Source organism: Anomalospiza imberbis, chromosome 4, assembly GCF_031753505.1.
Source record: "Anomalospiza imberbis isolate Cuckoo-Finch-1a 21T00152 chromosome 4, ASM3175350v1, whole genome shotgun sequence".
Taxonomy (NCBI): Eukaryota; Metazoa; Chordata; class Aves; order Passeriformes; family Viduidae; genus Anomalospiza; species Anomalospiza imberbis.
In genome coordinates this window covers 27,377,920-27,392,995 of record NC_089684.1, presented here as the reverse complement: position 1 = coordinate 27,392,995, position 15,076 = coordinate 27,377,920, and the positions used below count along the sequence as shown (strand labels likewise).

The window sequence follows — 15,076 nt, the reverse complement described above, 5'->3', positions numbered from 1 at the left end:
CCCTGCCAGGAGCACACGCCGTGCCCTGGCCCCGGGGAAAGGAGATTCCCGGCCCTCCCCGCGCCCGCCGGGGGCCGGGCCCGCCCTGCGCATTGGCCGCGCCGCGCGTCACTCGCGGCGGCAGCGGCAGCGGTAGCGGCGCCGGGACTTCCTCGTCGCCGCGGCGGCAGCGGTGGGGCTGGCGGCGGTGAGTGCCGGGGAAGGGCAGCTCGGCCCGGTGAGTGCCGGGTGCGGCTGCTGCCGGTCCCGGTACCGAGCCCATGCGTGGAGGAGCCGGGGCTCGGGCGTGGCGGAGCCCCCGCCGCTCTCCCGGCTGCAGGACGCGCGTCCCCAGCCCAGGGCGGGGAGCCCGGGGCGGCCACGGGGCTGCGGCAGGAGCCGCTCGGCGCTGCTGCTGCAGCATTACCTGGCTGCGGGGTGGGCACGGGGCTGCTGCCGCTCCGGCGTCGGTGTGTGCTCGTCGGGAAGCGCCGGTCTGGGCGTGGGAGCAGCCGCAAGAAGCCCGAGGTGTCCGGGGTGAAGGAAGGGAGCGAACGGTGGTTTTATCGGGATTGCAAAATGGAGGTGATGGCGGGGGGGGGGTGTCATATTTGATTTTAGGTATCTATTTTTATATGTTTTCTGTGGGAGCATCTCCATCTGAGGGCATGCGGCTGTGCAGTGCAAATACTCTGCTCGTGCTTTAACTCATTTGCTGGTACACTTTGTATTCTCTTGGTCTATAACCTGGTTTACATTGGACATTGAGTTGGACTGAAACGGAGGTAAAAAGAAGAAGAAAGTAGGCTTGGTGGCAGAAAGAGGCCGTAAATTCTGTTAATTGTTGAGCAATGCTGGTAGAAGAAACACATTTGTTATCTGAAATCTCACAAACAAGAGGGAAGGAAAAACTTGTTTATTCATGCCCTACCAGTTGACAGATCTCTTTGTTTAGAGAGCATTGAGCCTTGAGTGTTGTTTGTTGCAATCGTGATATTTACTTAGGTGACTTTCCCAGAAAGGGCGCAGAGTGGAAATGTGATTTTGAGGAGAGAGTCTGCGTGACATGAGAGCTTTTAAAAAGAGAGAGGAAAAAAAAGAAAAAAGACAAAATACCTCCTGTTATGATCATACATGCAGCATTATTATTTTACCAAACCACGGGGGCTGTTTTTCACCAAAGGATATATACTTAGTATGTCAGCAGAACCTTGTTATAGCAGAGGGTGAGTCTTCCACCCACAATAGATTTCCTCAAAATATTCCTCACAGTGTGAGGTTTTCCTAGCTCTAGCTGTGCTATGTACATCCTTCACTGCTTTGATGATTAATTATTCCTGGAATGTCAGGGTCTGAGGATGTGGTGTTATATCTTCCCCTCTTTTTTATGTGTGGGGAATCTCTGCAAATGCCTGGCTTTACTGCATTGCATCTGTTCATATCTCTGAAACATGAATACCAAGCTGGCTGTGTTGGGATTTCTGAAGAACAGGAATAGGTTATGTGGTTGGGTACTGCAGTTCTTGTGCTTTTTGCAATCCAGTTTTTAAAAGGAACTCTGAACTTTAATCCCTAACTGATGAATTTAAGAAAAATCTCTCCCCTAAGGATTTGCCCTCTGCCGATAAAATTTCAGCTTTTTTAAGGTGTATTCAGCTGAGCACTAGGAATATTAATCACTCACATAAAATTTCAGATAAGTAAATATAAATAATATATTTAATGTATATATGTGTATGTGCAGGCACATGTCTGTTAGTGCTTGCCTACACTAGAAACTTCTTATGTCATTGTTTTAGAATGACAAAGGTATGCAGTTTGTAGAGGCAGTTTGCGGTGGCACAGGCACTTTTACTTCCTCTGCTACTGGCAAAGAAGAGTAACTGCCTTAACCGGGTTGGAAACTGAGTGTGAAATTGTCATTTAAAGTCTCTCTGTGTTTCAGGACACAGCTCCTATTTGAACATATAATGTATTAAGACCTCCAGCTTTTTTATTTAGGGGAAGAAAAAAAACAGTCTTAAAGTTGTGTTTTTAAAAATGTCTTTAACGTAAGTAAATTCACCAGGCCATTTGAAAAATTTAGCTGTGCCTGTACACGCAAATTGTGAGTGGCTGTCTTTTTTGCTCTGCTCTCCACTGGAAAGTGTTGGTCTCTTTCTGTGAAACTGAGCTGCACTGAGGTTTATTGGCAAAATGTTGGAAGATGGGGGTGGATAGAGATGGCATAGTCCATAGAGATGATTTAAAAAAAAAAAAAAATCTGGCCTTGAGCATGAATGGAGGGTTGAACTCTGGAATATCACCCTACTGTTTACATGGATTACTGGGAGTTGAACTCCTCCTGTTTCAAGTAGTGTCTTAACTGGAGGAAAAACCCATCTCTTAGCAATCACGTCATATTCCCTTAGCAGCAAATTCTTGTGTGGCATATGAGCACAAGGAAAGTAATTAATGTATTTTTAGCAATTTTAAAAGAAACTAGCACTAGGGAAGATGACTATAGTCTATAGGGAGCAGACTGTTGAGGTACCCTTTTAGAAGGTATCCCAAATTAATATTTAGCTCATGTGGTACAGTGTCATTGTAGTTCAAGTCTTATACTGGTGAAATCTTTTCAGCTCAGAGGCAGTATCTGTTTATCCTAGCAGGGAAGGTGATCTGTGGCTCTTCAGGATTGCTGCTTGTGTCTTTGTAACACACAGTTCCCCAGGCTGAGAGAAATGGCAGCCCCAGATTTCTGCTGTTCCAGTGTCGATTTTGAAATGATTCCCTGCACCTTCAGGGTGTTGCTCATGCATTTTTAGTTTGAGTTTTTTTGGTGGTGTGATAGAACATGAAGTTCGCTCTAAATGTAGCTGTTTAAAGCACATTTAAAGCACATGCACACACTTCAATTTTCTTGTGTCCCACGGCATTCCTATTCTTAGCGTAGCCAGCTTAGAGGGTATCTTCCATCAGGCTCTTGTGCTTAGGGCAACCAAATACAGAGTGTACACCATGACTGATTTAACCGGGCAGAACCTTGTATGCTCCTGCTTTTTTAACCAGGCAGAGAGCCTTGTTAAAGGCTCCTGCTTTTTCCTCCGTGTGCTTTGGACCTGGCCAGTGATAAGCACATGTGGGTGTGAATGAGTTGAATTTATGCTGCGAAGGAAGAAGGGCTTCTAGAGCTAAAAGGGGTCCTGTGTTACTTTAAAGCACCTAAGAAGAGATCCTAGTAAACAGTTTGTGGTAGGAAATTGCACCACTGATGAAGTACTAACTGGAAGATCCAATTCTCCCTTCCAGCTCAGTTGTGCCTCAGTGGAAGTGACCACAGCTGACAAGCAAAGGGTAAGAGATGAACAACCATGTCTTAGAGCTTAGATTAGGAAAGGCTTTATTGCTAATACCTAGAGCTTGAATTAGCACCAGGTTTTGGAAACAAACCAAATGCATGTGTTTCCTGTCTGCTCAGAGTGGGAGAAGGAATCTTTGGCACTCCAAGGTTTACCCTTTGCTTTTCTGTCTTGTGCTGTGTTACTGAATGCTGCTGCTCCTGCAAATTGCCTTAGCTTAAAACTTGGCATAGTGTGTCCTAAGACTTGATGTCTCAGATCTTTCATTTTCTTATATTTCTCCTTCCCTTTGCAGAAAAAAAAAAAAAAAAAAAAGAAAAAAAAAAAGCTGTAGCCAGTTTCTAATTCAATCAGAGGAATTCTCAATGTCTTATTGGTATAGCATGCTTAACAAATAACCATAACCTATTGAGGTTAGAAGTGACAAAGAAGTATTACTAAAATCTTTCATGTGCTTATGGAGTATTGTTTTCTTCCCACAGCTTTCATGCATTAGCATGCTGTTGCCTTTATCAAGTTCAAGCCAAGTAATTTCTTGGACCTTTTATATTGCTATATTTTTTCCCTTCCTGTGTTACCCTACTCTGTAATCCCTGACTTTCACTGAGCACAGCACAGAAGATAACTCCTGACTGCTGCCAAGTTGCAGCAACGTGACCTGCAACGTGACCTGCAACGTGACCTGTCCATTGCTGTCAGGGCCAAGCTGTTAATGTGCTGCTCCACGTGAACTGCTGCTTCTTGTGTAATCCTTGCTGCAGTTAGGGGTGTGTGTGTCTCAGTGTGTGGCTCAAGTTCAGTGTGTGTGTGTGCATGCACAAATTTGGGTTGCAAGACTGTGTTCAGTTGAGCAAAGTACTCCTTGATCTGTATTTATCAGAAATAACACATTTCTGCATTGGCCAGTACACCACAAATGCCTGTGTCATTCTGTTCAGGGCTAGTCTAACCACCTTGGAGGTAATTTTTAAAGATTTATGTAGAAGTGGTCTCAAATATGACACTCTAAAAGTTCACATTTGGACCTGTTAGTCTGAAAAGCATTACAGTTGGTTTGGGGCATTGTTTGATATTTGGGTTTTGAAGCAGAGTAATTTTGCAATGTAAAAGCTCAGTCTCCTGGGTTTCAGAACATTTCTGCTGCCTCGCAAATGGAGATGGCCAAGGCATGAAGGTTCTGATTCAGTACCACAGCTGAGCTGTCTTGATTACTCTTTGTCTGTGTAGTGGTTTACTGACAGTTCACAAACCTGACAGTCGTGCAGGAAATGCCTTTTCTGGTTGTTTCCACCTCCTGCTGTGAACAGCTGGATCTCTGTAGGATCATTTGTGGTATACTTGCTTCATTCACACTCATTCCCCTGTCTCTCTTGCCCAGGAAGGATACATGACTTGCTGAAAAGAGAGAAAATGCTATGCTGGGGCTACTCGTCTTATGGACAGCCTGGGATAGGTAGCAACCTCCAGGTCATCATTCCTGAGCCACAGGTATATGGGTTCATCCACGATAGAAATGTCAAGGAAGTGGCATGTGGAGGAAACCACTCTGTGTTCCTGTTGGAAGATGGGGAGGTGTATACCTGTGGCTTGAACACCAAAGGTCAACTGGGGCATGACTGTGAAGGAAGCAAGCCAGGTAAGTCTGCTTTTTATACACACTTCAAACTGTCTTGAGGCTGGTGGGCTGAGAACATTATGAAAGCTGCTTTGTGCTGATTGCTGTAGAGCTGGAGCAGCCAGCAGAGCTGATAATTGTGTCACATAACTCAGTAGTGATGCTGAATAACCCTAGCTGGCTCTGGAAAGCCAAAGCTGAGCAGCACGGGTGAGGAGACAGGTCTGCTCACTTTGCCTGGGAAATGCATCAAAACAGAGGGAGCGCAGATGGTCTCAGGGCAGATTTTGTTATCTGGCATTATGTTGTCTCTTTATAAAGAGGCCCATGAGTCATGAGTGTCGTCTGCTTTGTCTTTCCAATTGCACTGCATTGTTATGCCCACTCTTATTCTGCTGCTGCTGGGAATTTTCTCACTTACACCAAAGAGTACAAGTGGATCTGTGTTGAGTAGAATTGTGGAGAACAAAATTGTGTTTGGCCAAAAACAAATTTTGTTTCCAACCCTTTCAGAATCCCTTGTCAACTTGTGCCTTCACTCCTTTATGCTTTCTTAATCTGAAAGGAGGTCACTTTAGTGTTGCTTTCCCTAGACTCACATTGCATCTTCTTCATTGTGTTCTGATGGACAGGACTCATGAGTGCTGAACCACAGGCAGCTACTGCCTCTTCTCAGGGTGAAGGAGTGGTTTAATTGTAAGTTGTTCTTGGAAGAAACCCTGAAGCCTTTCTTCTGGACTCTTTTGAATGTTGGCCTTCCTGTTTCCCTTCCATTAACTTCTTGGTTTTGGCATGTGGTAAAGATACAGGTATTTCTGTTTCCATAATATAAAAGTCCTGTGCTGTGGGTAATTAGAGCAAAAAATTCTCAAACTGCAGGCTACCCTCTGTAGGGCTTGGGTCTTCTCTAGTGCAAACTATTATTGCATGACAGAGAGAGAGGGTGTATGCAAAATAGCCTCCATTCCCCATGCAGTATGTGCAAATCTGACCTGATTGACTCTATTGTTCCTTTCCTCTGTCAGTGTCTTTTGTCTCTTTCTCTCAGAATGAGTTGGGCAGGTGTTAGGTGCTGGATTAGAGCAGTTCACCTTGAATCCGCCCTGTCTTGCTTTTGCTACACGTAGTTTCTAGGTAATTACTGAAAGAGATTGGGAATAGCAGGAGTGCTTAAGTCCTCTCTGTGCAAGTCTTCCGAGGACTTGTAAATTTAAGCCCTGGAATAAATGAGACGCTTGGTGAAAGGAAGCCAAGCCTAGTGAATATTCAACTCAAACTGCTGGGGATACTTCATCCTGCAAATCACCCAGCTAGCTCAAGACTAGTGCAGAGGCCCCAGAAATTCAATACTGTTTTGAGTGTTGCAAAGATACTCTGAGAAACATCTTCAGGCTATGCTGCTATTTTACCTATAAAATGGTTTAATTTTAAAATTGCTTTTTAAGCGTAAGTTACTGATAAAAAGGGAGGATTCACAGCAAGTAGATCAGAGCTGGAAATGGACTTCATTAATCCTGAATGCTGAAGTGTAGACCTCTCTCAGCTAGCTATCCTGCTTTCAGCTAGACTGGTAGAGAGGGCCAGTCTGAGCTTCTGGAATAGAAATGAAAGGTTCTTTGTGTTTGATCCCAAGTGCCCTTTTTCTACCCCTTAAATTAGAGTCTGTCACCAAGATGTGAAACCACGTCCCAGTTATCCTACAGGTTTATTTTATTTCTGAAAAAGGTTGTGCAGTGCTGCTCTCTGAGGAGCCTGTGGCCATCCCAGAGAAATGGTGTTTCAATATAGCATTACTGGCTGTGGCTCCAGTAGGATTTCTGCTGGCTGGGGCAGATGGGAGGGACATGATGTAAAGCAAGGAACAGCTGCTCTTTTTAACTTACAGTTACAGCAGCCTTTATGGTAACAGTAAATTGGGGGAGAGCCCCATCACACACTCCTCTGTGCTTTGTCTTGCAGCACTGGGAACTGAATTTCTTAGTTTTCATTTGCAAATGGGAACAAGAAGAATCAAGCCTTCCTCTTCCACCCCCCTTCCTCTGCATGGGGTAATGATGGTATAAACCTTATACCTTCTGTGTAGAAAGGCATGTTGAAGGTGTTTCCATTGTTGTGGGCCTGTGAATGAAGCCATGCCTGATAGGTGATGAAGATGCCTGTGGGGGACACAGGGTCCTGAGCTGTTGAAAATGATAGAGAAGACTGTTAGGAGGAGTCTGCAGTAGAAAATGGGAGAAATGCCAGGAACTGGGAGTCCTGGAGCTGCATCTCTCCAGCCTTTGCTGGACAGGGCAGTGTGGACTGAGGTCTCTTGGTTTTCCTGCCCTGTGGCTTGGTCCTGTGAAGCCTGTGAGGGCAGCTGGAAGTGGGACCTCTGCCCAGCTCTGGAAGTGAGCTCCACCTCCTGATGTAGGAGGCTGTGACACAATACTGATTGTCCCTTTCAGGCAGTCTCTCCTCTGGACTTCAGAAATGCTTACCAGGGCTTTACAAGTGCCTTGGTTTTTGAGAGTAACATAGAGACACGAAAATGTGCAGGGGTTTTGAGCCTTGTGGAGGCTGCTTTAACATCTAGGGGTGGAGCGATCCCCTTCCCGCTGCCTAGGTCTTCCCTAAGAGGAAGCTCGCTTTTATTTCTCACCATTCAATTTTGCTTCTCATTCATGCTGCTCACGACAATGTCAAACAGTGGTGCAGAATTGTTTCAGCATTCCTCTTGGAGGAGCCCTTTAGAGGGCACCTTTTGAAATGAAAGAAAACGTATTAATTAAAAGCAGCGTTTATGGTCACATCTGCTGACCTTGTGGATGTAATGTGGAGAGGGGGATAGCAGCTGGCAAAGTGATTCTTATGCCTCTCCTCTACAGGGAACAGAAATTACTGGGGGAGTGCATACCACTGAAAGAGCATAAGTCAGTAGAGGTTTATTTTCTGGAATTGCCCTTTCCTCTGGATTTTACATTGAGGTGCTAAAATTAATATTTAGGATGCCTAAGAAGTTTAGCTTAACTAAAATAACATGCCTTTTGACTAAAAGCTAACTGCTTCTAAGTGTTTCAGACTCTCTTCTTTTGATAATACCAGGGTGATAACAGGTGTGGCACTCCCATGGCTCTACCACAAGCCATTTTCTCACATTGTCACACTGTTTACTAATTCATTTTTGCTTCAAATTGTGATGATTAGTGAGGTACTTGAAGAGTCCACTCCTCTTAGGGGTGGATATCTGGTTTTGTTAATACTTATATGATCGTTTTTCCTCACCTCTTTTTTTTCCTTTTCCTTCTCTAAACATTCTGTAGTTTGTATCTCTGCAATCACTTGGCAGGGATGCAGAGGGGGAGGAATGCTGTTCCAGCATTCTCTCACCATCTCCATGATTAATAAAGCTTCTGTCTGACCTGCCCTGATTTTCACTTGTGTTGTTACGCCCTTGAAGTCTCCAGAGTCTCTGACCATATCCTAGGAGAATCAGCTTAGCAATTTTGGTAGTGAAGCACTGAACACACTGTTTTGCAAAATTAGTCGGAGTTTGCATTGATTTCCTGAAATTTATCAGACGATAACATATGTTGTATCTCTAATGGGAAGCAATAATTTTGTACTGCAGTAGTTTTAGAAAAAAAAAAGTTGTTCTTCATAAGTATATCTAAGTTTCACCTTTGTCAGTCCTGTAATTTCACTTGGATTGATTTTCTTCAGGTCTGCCATGATGGCTTGGCTCCCTGTTAATGGTTCTTAGATCTAAGTGTTTTATCTGAGTGTGCATGCTGGAGAACAAAAGACGGGCTGAGGTACCTAAGGTAAAGGTTCTTTTGGGTTATGGGTGGAATTATAGAGGAGTGTGAAACAACTAGCTGGTTGTTAGTAGTTTGTAAAGCTTTAAAAACCTGCTCAAGACTGAGGTGTGAAAATTGTTTTCGGCTCTAGAGATTTGTTCTGTTCAAGTAATTTGGACTTCATTTGACTTCTGCTAGTGAGAAAACCTGGGCTTTGGTAACTAGTGTCTCAAGAGAGTTACAGAACAATGTCTCCAGCCAAATTTGCCTCAAACCTTTTATCTGGTAAGATACAGCAGACAAACCTATGATTTTTTTACAAAATTCCTTGTCTGGATGCAAATTTGCAGAGGACCACTGCCTTTCTGTGCATTGTGGAATCTATCTGCTCATAGCTGCTGATAGAGATATCATCATAATGTTCATTCTCTTTCAAAAAACAGGAGAAAAACACCACCAAAACAACCAAGCAAACCAACCTAGGTGATGCAGATCTTCTGGATTTCTCTGAAAGGAGTGGCCTTTCTTTTCAAATGTTAGTCCACTCGTCCTGAGCCTCAGCACAGGATTACAGCAGCAGAGAGCTCTGTGTTCAGGTCAGGACAGCATGCTTGTTAATCATAAATCCCAGAACAGCTGAGAATTCAGATGTGCCACCTGCTTGGAAGGACAGTGTGTGTGTGGATCTTCCTCTTTTAGCTTCTTCCCGGTGGGTGAGAAGTCAGCCACGAGGTCCTGGTTGCTCTGGAGGAGAGGTGGCAGGTCTTGTGTTTGCCGTGAGCAGGTTGCAGACAAAGAGCTGTGTATGTTTATGTTTCAGCACTCGTTGTAAATGTTGTTTGTAAAAAAAAAAAAAAGGTAATTAAACTGGTCTCCCCTTGCAGAAATCAGGTATGTTCATTTGTACTCATCCCTCTTGCTCTTTTGATGGATCACAGGATCTGACCAAGCTATTTCAGGTTGCTGTGCCTTCACTAGTGGCTGCAGTGGATTTGCTTTATGGAGAATCAATTTCAGCTGAATTGATGCCATTTGGGCTTCAGAATTATTTTAAAATTAGATGTCAGAATTTAGAATTAACTTAATTTAGAAACAATTGGTATTTGGTTGAATGAGAAGTAAAGGAAGTGCTTTCCCTGAGATACCTTAAATATGCCTGCGTTGTGTTGAATTGGATGGCTGAGGGATTCGAATATGCCAGATATTTATAGCGGGAGTTGTTTTAAAATTTGTGTGGTCTTGATCATGGGAACTGACTTGTACCAGTATTTTCTGAGACTGTAGGACTAGGAGAACCTACACTGAGGAGAGAGAAGGGTCTTTAGGAGGGCCTAAACAAGTAAAAATCTGATTTCTTGACAGCCAAGAAATCTACTCAGCACCCAAAATGTCTGTAATATGTCCTCAAGATGCAGCTCTGAAGTCTTGTCTCTAAACACGCATGTAATATTAGAACCACCAGATTCCTCTCTTGATTTCATTTTGCTGAGAGGTAAAAACAAGGATGAGCCCAGGGAAGCAAGATATTAGTTTTTTTACAATCAGTATGATCTGTTGTTACAGAGGACATGAGGGACAGTTTTAATGCTTCTTTACCTTAAAGGCAGAGCTGCAGTAAGAATGACCAGCTTTTTTGCCTTTTGACTGGGAATTTTTAGGGCAATTTGGCAACCTAAACCTGTACTTACCTCTGTGGTATTTGTTACTTGCCACTCCTGTATCATGCGTACTCTTCAGAGGCTTTCTGAAGGTGCAGCTGAAATAAAAGCCTGCCAATGAAATAAAGGCTGTGTGCCTGCCTGGCTTGAAAGGAGCATGACACCTGGCACTAATGACTGGCCCCTTTCCTGCAACCATGCTGAAGCTGGAAGATATGTTCAGGAAAAAATAGGTTGGGTAACTGTGTGTGATGAGTTAAAGGAGAGGGCAGGGAAGAAGCTGGAGGTAGTAGATTCAAGTTTTCTGAATGCCCCAACCTTTTTGTAGTCAGAATAGTTGTTTGTGCTGGAAAAAAGTAATGCCTCTGTTAAGCTGAGTAAGTATGGCTGAGAGTCACACCTTCTAGGACAGATTTGAGTAGTTTGGTGGCTGTTGATTTTTGACTTAGTTAGTTATCTTCAGACAGCCCAATATTCTTCCTTAAGCTGTATTGGAAATAAGACTTTTTGTCTTGTCCAAGATCTGTGTGAAACTTCTTTTCAGAAATCAAGTATTTTTGGTACCTGAAAAAAGCTGGTAAGACATACTCACTCTCTTCAACCCCTGACCTGCCTTTTAAACAGCTGCCTGCCTATAAAAACTCACCAAAAAGGAATCTACAGATGCTCATATATTTTCTCAGAATGCCCAGTAGATAAAATTAATATTTTTTTTAATGTTTAATAGGATTTAATTCTTTGCCTCTCTCTTTCCAGTTACCTTGCTTGTTTGCAGTAACATATTTTCAAGCAATATTTGTGAAACTGGTGGGAATGCCCTTGGTGGGGAAGCAAGGCAGAGAGATGCTCAACTGAGTGTGCACTGTGCAGGTGTGGCTTTTCAGAAATATGGCTTTGTCTTGCTCCCATGCAAACCACTGCAGGATTGAAATAAATGTGAACAGAGTGAGGAGCAAAGCAAGTGCTTTTGAAAATCGTGTTATTTAATCAAAGTCTAGACCTGCCACAAGTGAGACTCTCAAATGTCACAGCTTTGCAGTGTGTAGTTCCAGCCCATCAAATCTGGCATCTAGGCACCCATTTCCCTAATTCCCCCTTACACTTCTGGTATCCATTCTCATGTCATGCCAAGGTTTAGTGCATCCTGCCCACCTTGCACTTGCTGCCTTGGCGCTGTGGGGTTTGCTGGGGTGTGCATGGTGGACCTTGGGGCTTTCTCAGTAGTCATGGACCAGCCACAGCTTCTGTGCTGCCTGCCAGTGGCCAGCAAGTCTGGCTGAATGACCACCTTTACAGCTCCCTGCTATAACCTGAGGAGGAAAACGGGCTCTCTCTGGGTTTTCTGAAGATAAGTTTTCCTCGTGTTTCTGCAGCGACTCATGGTGGTTTATTTCTTTGAAAGAACTATCCTTACTAGTTTATCTTCAGGGTCTGAAAGGTGGAGTCTTCCCTCTGCCAGCTGATGCTTGCCAGACTGCAGCCCTCTGTGCCTGAGCAGCCCTCTCCAGGAGCCTGCTCCAGCTGACCGTGCCCATGCCAGTCTGCATCTGTAGCTCCTCAGAGAGGCTGTGTCCTCTAGACAAAAGGCAGCAAAGTGGGGAGGGCTTTCTGTCTGTGCCTGAGGAAGGGCTTTTCTTTCTCAGGGTAGGTGTCTGCTCACAGCTGTGAGGGGCAGTAGCTGGCAAAGCGTATGTGATGTAACACCCTGGGGATGTCACGGTGGCCTCTCACTTCTTGCCCTTGCATTCCTGCCTTGACATGACCAGAAACAGCCTTATAAAGTGAAGGCAGTGTTAATAACTGAGCCAGCCTCTCTCAGATTTTAAGACTGTAAGTAGCCATGCTAAATGAATGAATGAGCAGTACCACATGTGCCATGCCGGTAAACCATCATCACAGTAAGAATCACAAATGTCTCTGGAGGAAAGGAGACTGCAGAATCTTTTGTTACGTGGAACTTCTCAGGCTTGACCTGTGGACGGTGTTGCTACCCCTGTGATCAGCCGTGTGCTGGAGGAGTGCCACCTGCTTTGGTTTGTCCTCTGTCCTTTGCTGTCTTCCCCTCACACTTACTTTTCCTTCAGTGACTCTACTCTCTGTTTACATTTCCTCCCTTGTAACCAAATTACCAGTCTTATCGGCTTCGCTGCTGCTGTTGTCTGTCTCTCTGATAAAGCTTTTCTTCCTACTGCTTTGCTTTCTGCTGCAAGCATAGCACCATTCACGAAGTTCAGGAAAGGAAGACCTCAAGATTTGCAAACTGGACTTGTAAAACCCAGCCTTCTTTATAGATATAGTAAATTAAGGTGTTGAAAGTCAGAGGATGTTACATTTTGATGTAAACATTGCTTGCTCATTCTTCAGAGTTTTTTCCCCATGCTGAGAGAGGTTTGAGCCTAAGGTGTGCAGCCATATGTAGGTGAGAGCAGCAGGTAGATGGTGAGGATAGCTGTCATAGGGTGGGGATGTGGTCTCCCCATGGGGTTTGCTCTTGTAGTCTGGTGCTGTGCAGGTGCAGAGCACAGCATTTCTCACACCCTTGTGTGCAATAGTGTCACGTAATCTGAGCACAAGATGCAACAAGCATGTAATGCCTTGTCAGAGATGCTCTGCAAAGAGCAGGAAGGTGAAATTGCAGAGCTGGTGTCAGGCAGGGCGGTTCCAGCTGTCTACGTGTTGCGTGTCTCATCTGCCTGGCCATGCCAGACACTGTAGAGTCACCAAGGTGTGTTCTTGAAACTGTCCAACAGCCCTGGACTCCTCCCTGTGCACCTTCCTCTGATTTTTCTGCTGACAAACCACAGCCTGCAGAGGTGGTGTGAGTGAAGCCACAGGAGCAGTTTTAGCTGGCTGGGTTAGATTATGTTTTCAGAAAGCACATGACAGCTTTGCAAAGTCTGTGTTTAGTTTAAGTGGTTTACAGAGTTTGATTTCTTCGTCCTGCTTCAGGACTCCAGATGTTTCCTGTGACAGCTGGGAGTGTGGGATGCCTAGGTGGGCAGAGTTGAAAAGGGGCAGATGTCAGAATCTGTGATATTTAAATGATCCTGAGATTGTAGAAAGTCTGTCTTTCAGCCCCACTGCCAAAGAAGAAGTTGTAATTTGTCTGTGCTGGTTTCAAGGTTGTTTATTCTTGCTTATCTATAACATGTTCTCTCTGACCTGCAGCAGGTCTGTCTTGCAGGACAGTGTGCGGGGCTCTGCCTCTCAGTGGGATGTTACAAACATTATATACTAGAAACTACGTGTGCTATATTGACAATAATGTGCCAATACCTATCACCCATGTTGAACAGTGTGTCCCCAGCCTAAACCAATAGAAAAATGCCAACACTACAGTGAAACATGGAGGGCATGAAGAAGAAGAAAAAGGACAAGGCACTCACAATTTCCTCCATCTTGCCCCCTTTGAACCCCTTACCTAGAATCCTAAATTCTACTTTTGCACCCATGCCACACTAATTACAACTTATATCAAACACTCAGAGCTTGTAATTCATCCTGTAAGATTGAAAACTCTTTTCCATGGACAGAGATCAGAGGCAGTGTCTCTCGGGGCTCTGTACAGGGGGGCTCCTGACCCCCTGGCAGGGTTCCAGACCTTCCAGGGCAGCCAGAGGGAGATATCTTCTCTCTTAGTGCACTTTCAGTTGATTGTTTCAATTTCATTTTGATTGTTGCACATGGGTTTTCTCTTTTTCCAGTTTCTTTAAAGCACTTAGACACATTCTAATGTTCAGCTGCTTCAATAGGACTGAAATCATGAAGCTCATCACAGCCTAGAAGTAGAGCCATGATATCCATATGCAGGAATGTCTTTGGGATGTGCCATTGGAGACTGGGGAGTCAGCTGAAATTTACTAATTAGTGTATAAAAATCTTGTCAGGGCATTTGGTAGATCCACTGTTGTTTACTTGCTTTTTGTGTAGTGACTTAATAAAATAGTGGTGACTGATCAATTTGGGCCATGATGTTTTTCTGATTTTCTTGTAGTGCTTGTTGAAGGCAGTAGCAGATTTTTATGAAGCTTTTGGCTTTTGAATCAGGCTTCCCTAAGCGCTAATGCTGTTAGTGTCACCTTGTTAGATGGTTAATTGTGTTGATGCAATTCATCTCCAAAAGGAGAGAACTCTGCTCCTTTCCTATAAGAAGGCTTTTCAGTACTCAGAGAATAGAATGCTTATACAGGTGAAATTTAGGTCGCTTTTGGTGTCTGAATATTCAGCTACCTTGTGCATTGAAACATTGTATGTCACACTTCTGATTTTTTCATCTGGGTTGCACAGTGCTTACACATCCTCAGTGTGGATGTGGACTATATTAACAAGCATGGCAGTGCAAAGAAATTGGCTCATCTGTCCTCAGACTTGCAAGCTGCTAGCATTTAACCCAGAGGAATTTCTTACTTTAGCTTACCTGTTTCTCTGTTCCTCCCTGTGTTTCCACCACCATCTCTTATCTGGCAAGCTAGTAAGACATGTTTTTGAGACTCTGTGAGCACTTTCCTTGTAGACACCAAAACCAAAGAAGAGCAAATGCTCTGAGTTGCTTATTGTCAGGCTGGGGAGGCAATGAAGAGTTTTGACCAGATGTCCATGCAGACTGAAATCACTTGAAATGCTTCCAAGACACAGCTTCTTCTGACCAGAAAAGCAGATTTTGCCACTGAAGGTGTAACCTCAGGGCTGATGGTTTCTCTGTAG

General features: G+C 44.2%; 1 protein-coding gene across 5 annotated transcripts in view; it reads left to right on the top strand.

Moving 5' to 3' along the window:
• The first annotated feature begins 37 nt into the window (after positions 1-37).
• Positions 38-15,076, top strand: part of HERC3 (HECT and RLD domain containing E3 ubiquitin protein ligase 3) — a 44,073-nt gene continuing 29,034 nt past the window's right edge. For 3 of the 5 annotated variants that reach the window (XR_010998205.1, XR_010998206.1, XM_068187612.1), the window contains exons 1-2: positions 47-187; positions 4,699-4,956. Coding sequence is in view for 3 of the 5 variants with exons in the window: in XM_068187612.1 (XP_068043713.1) it covers positions 4,731-4,956 (226 nt within the window). In the remaining 2 variants the exon portion in view is untranslated. Of the gene's footprint in view, positions 188-4,698; positions 4,957-15,076 lie in introns of those variants that run through there. The other 2 variants (XM_068187611.1, XM_068187613.1) reach the window with 2 other exon arrangements.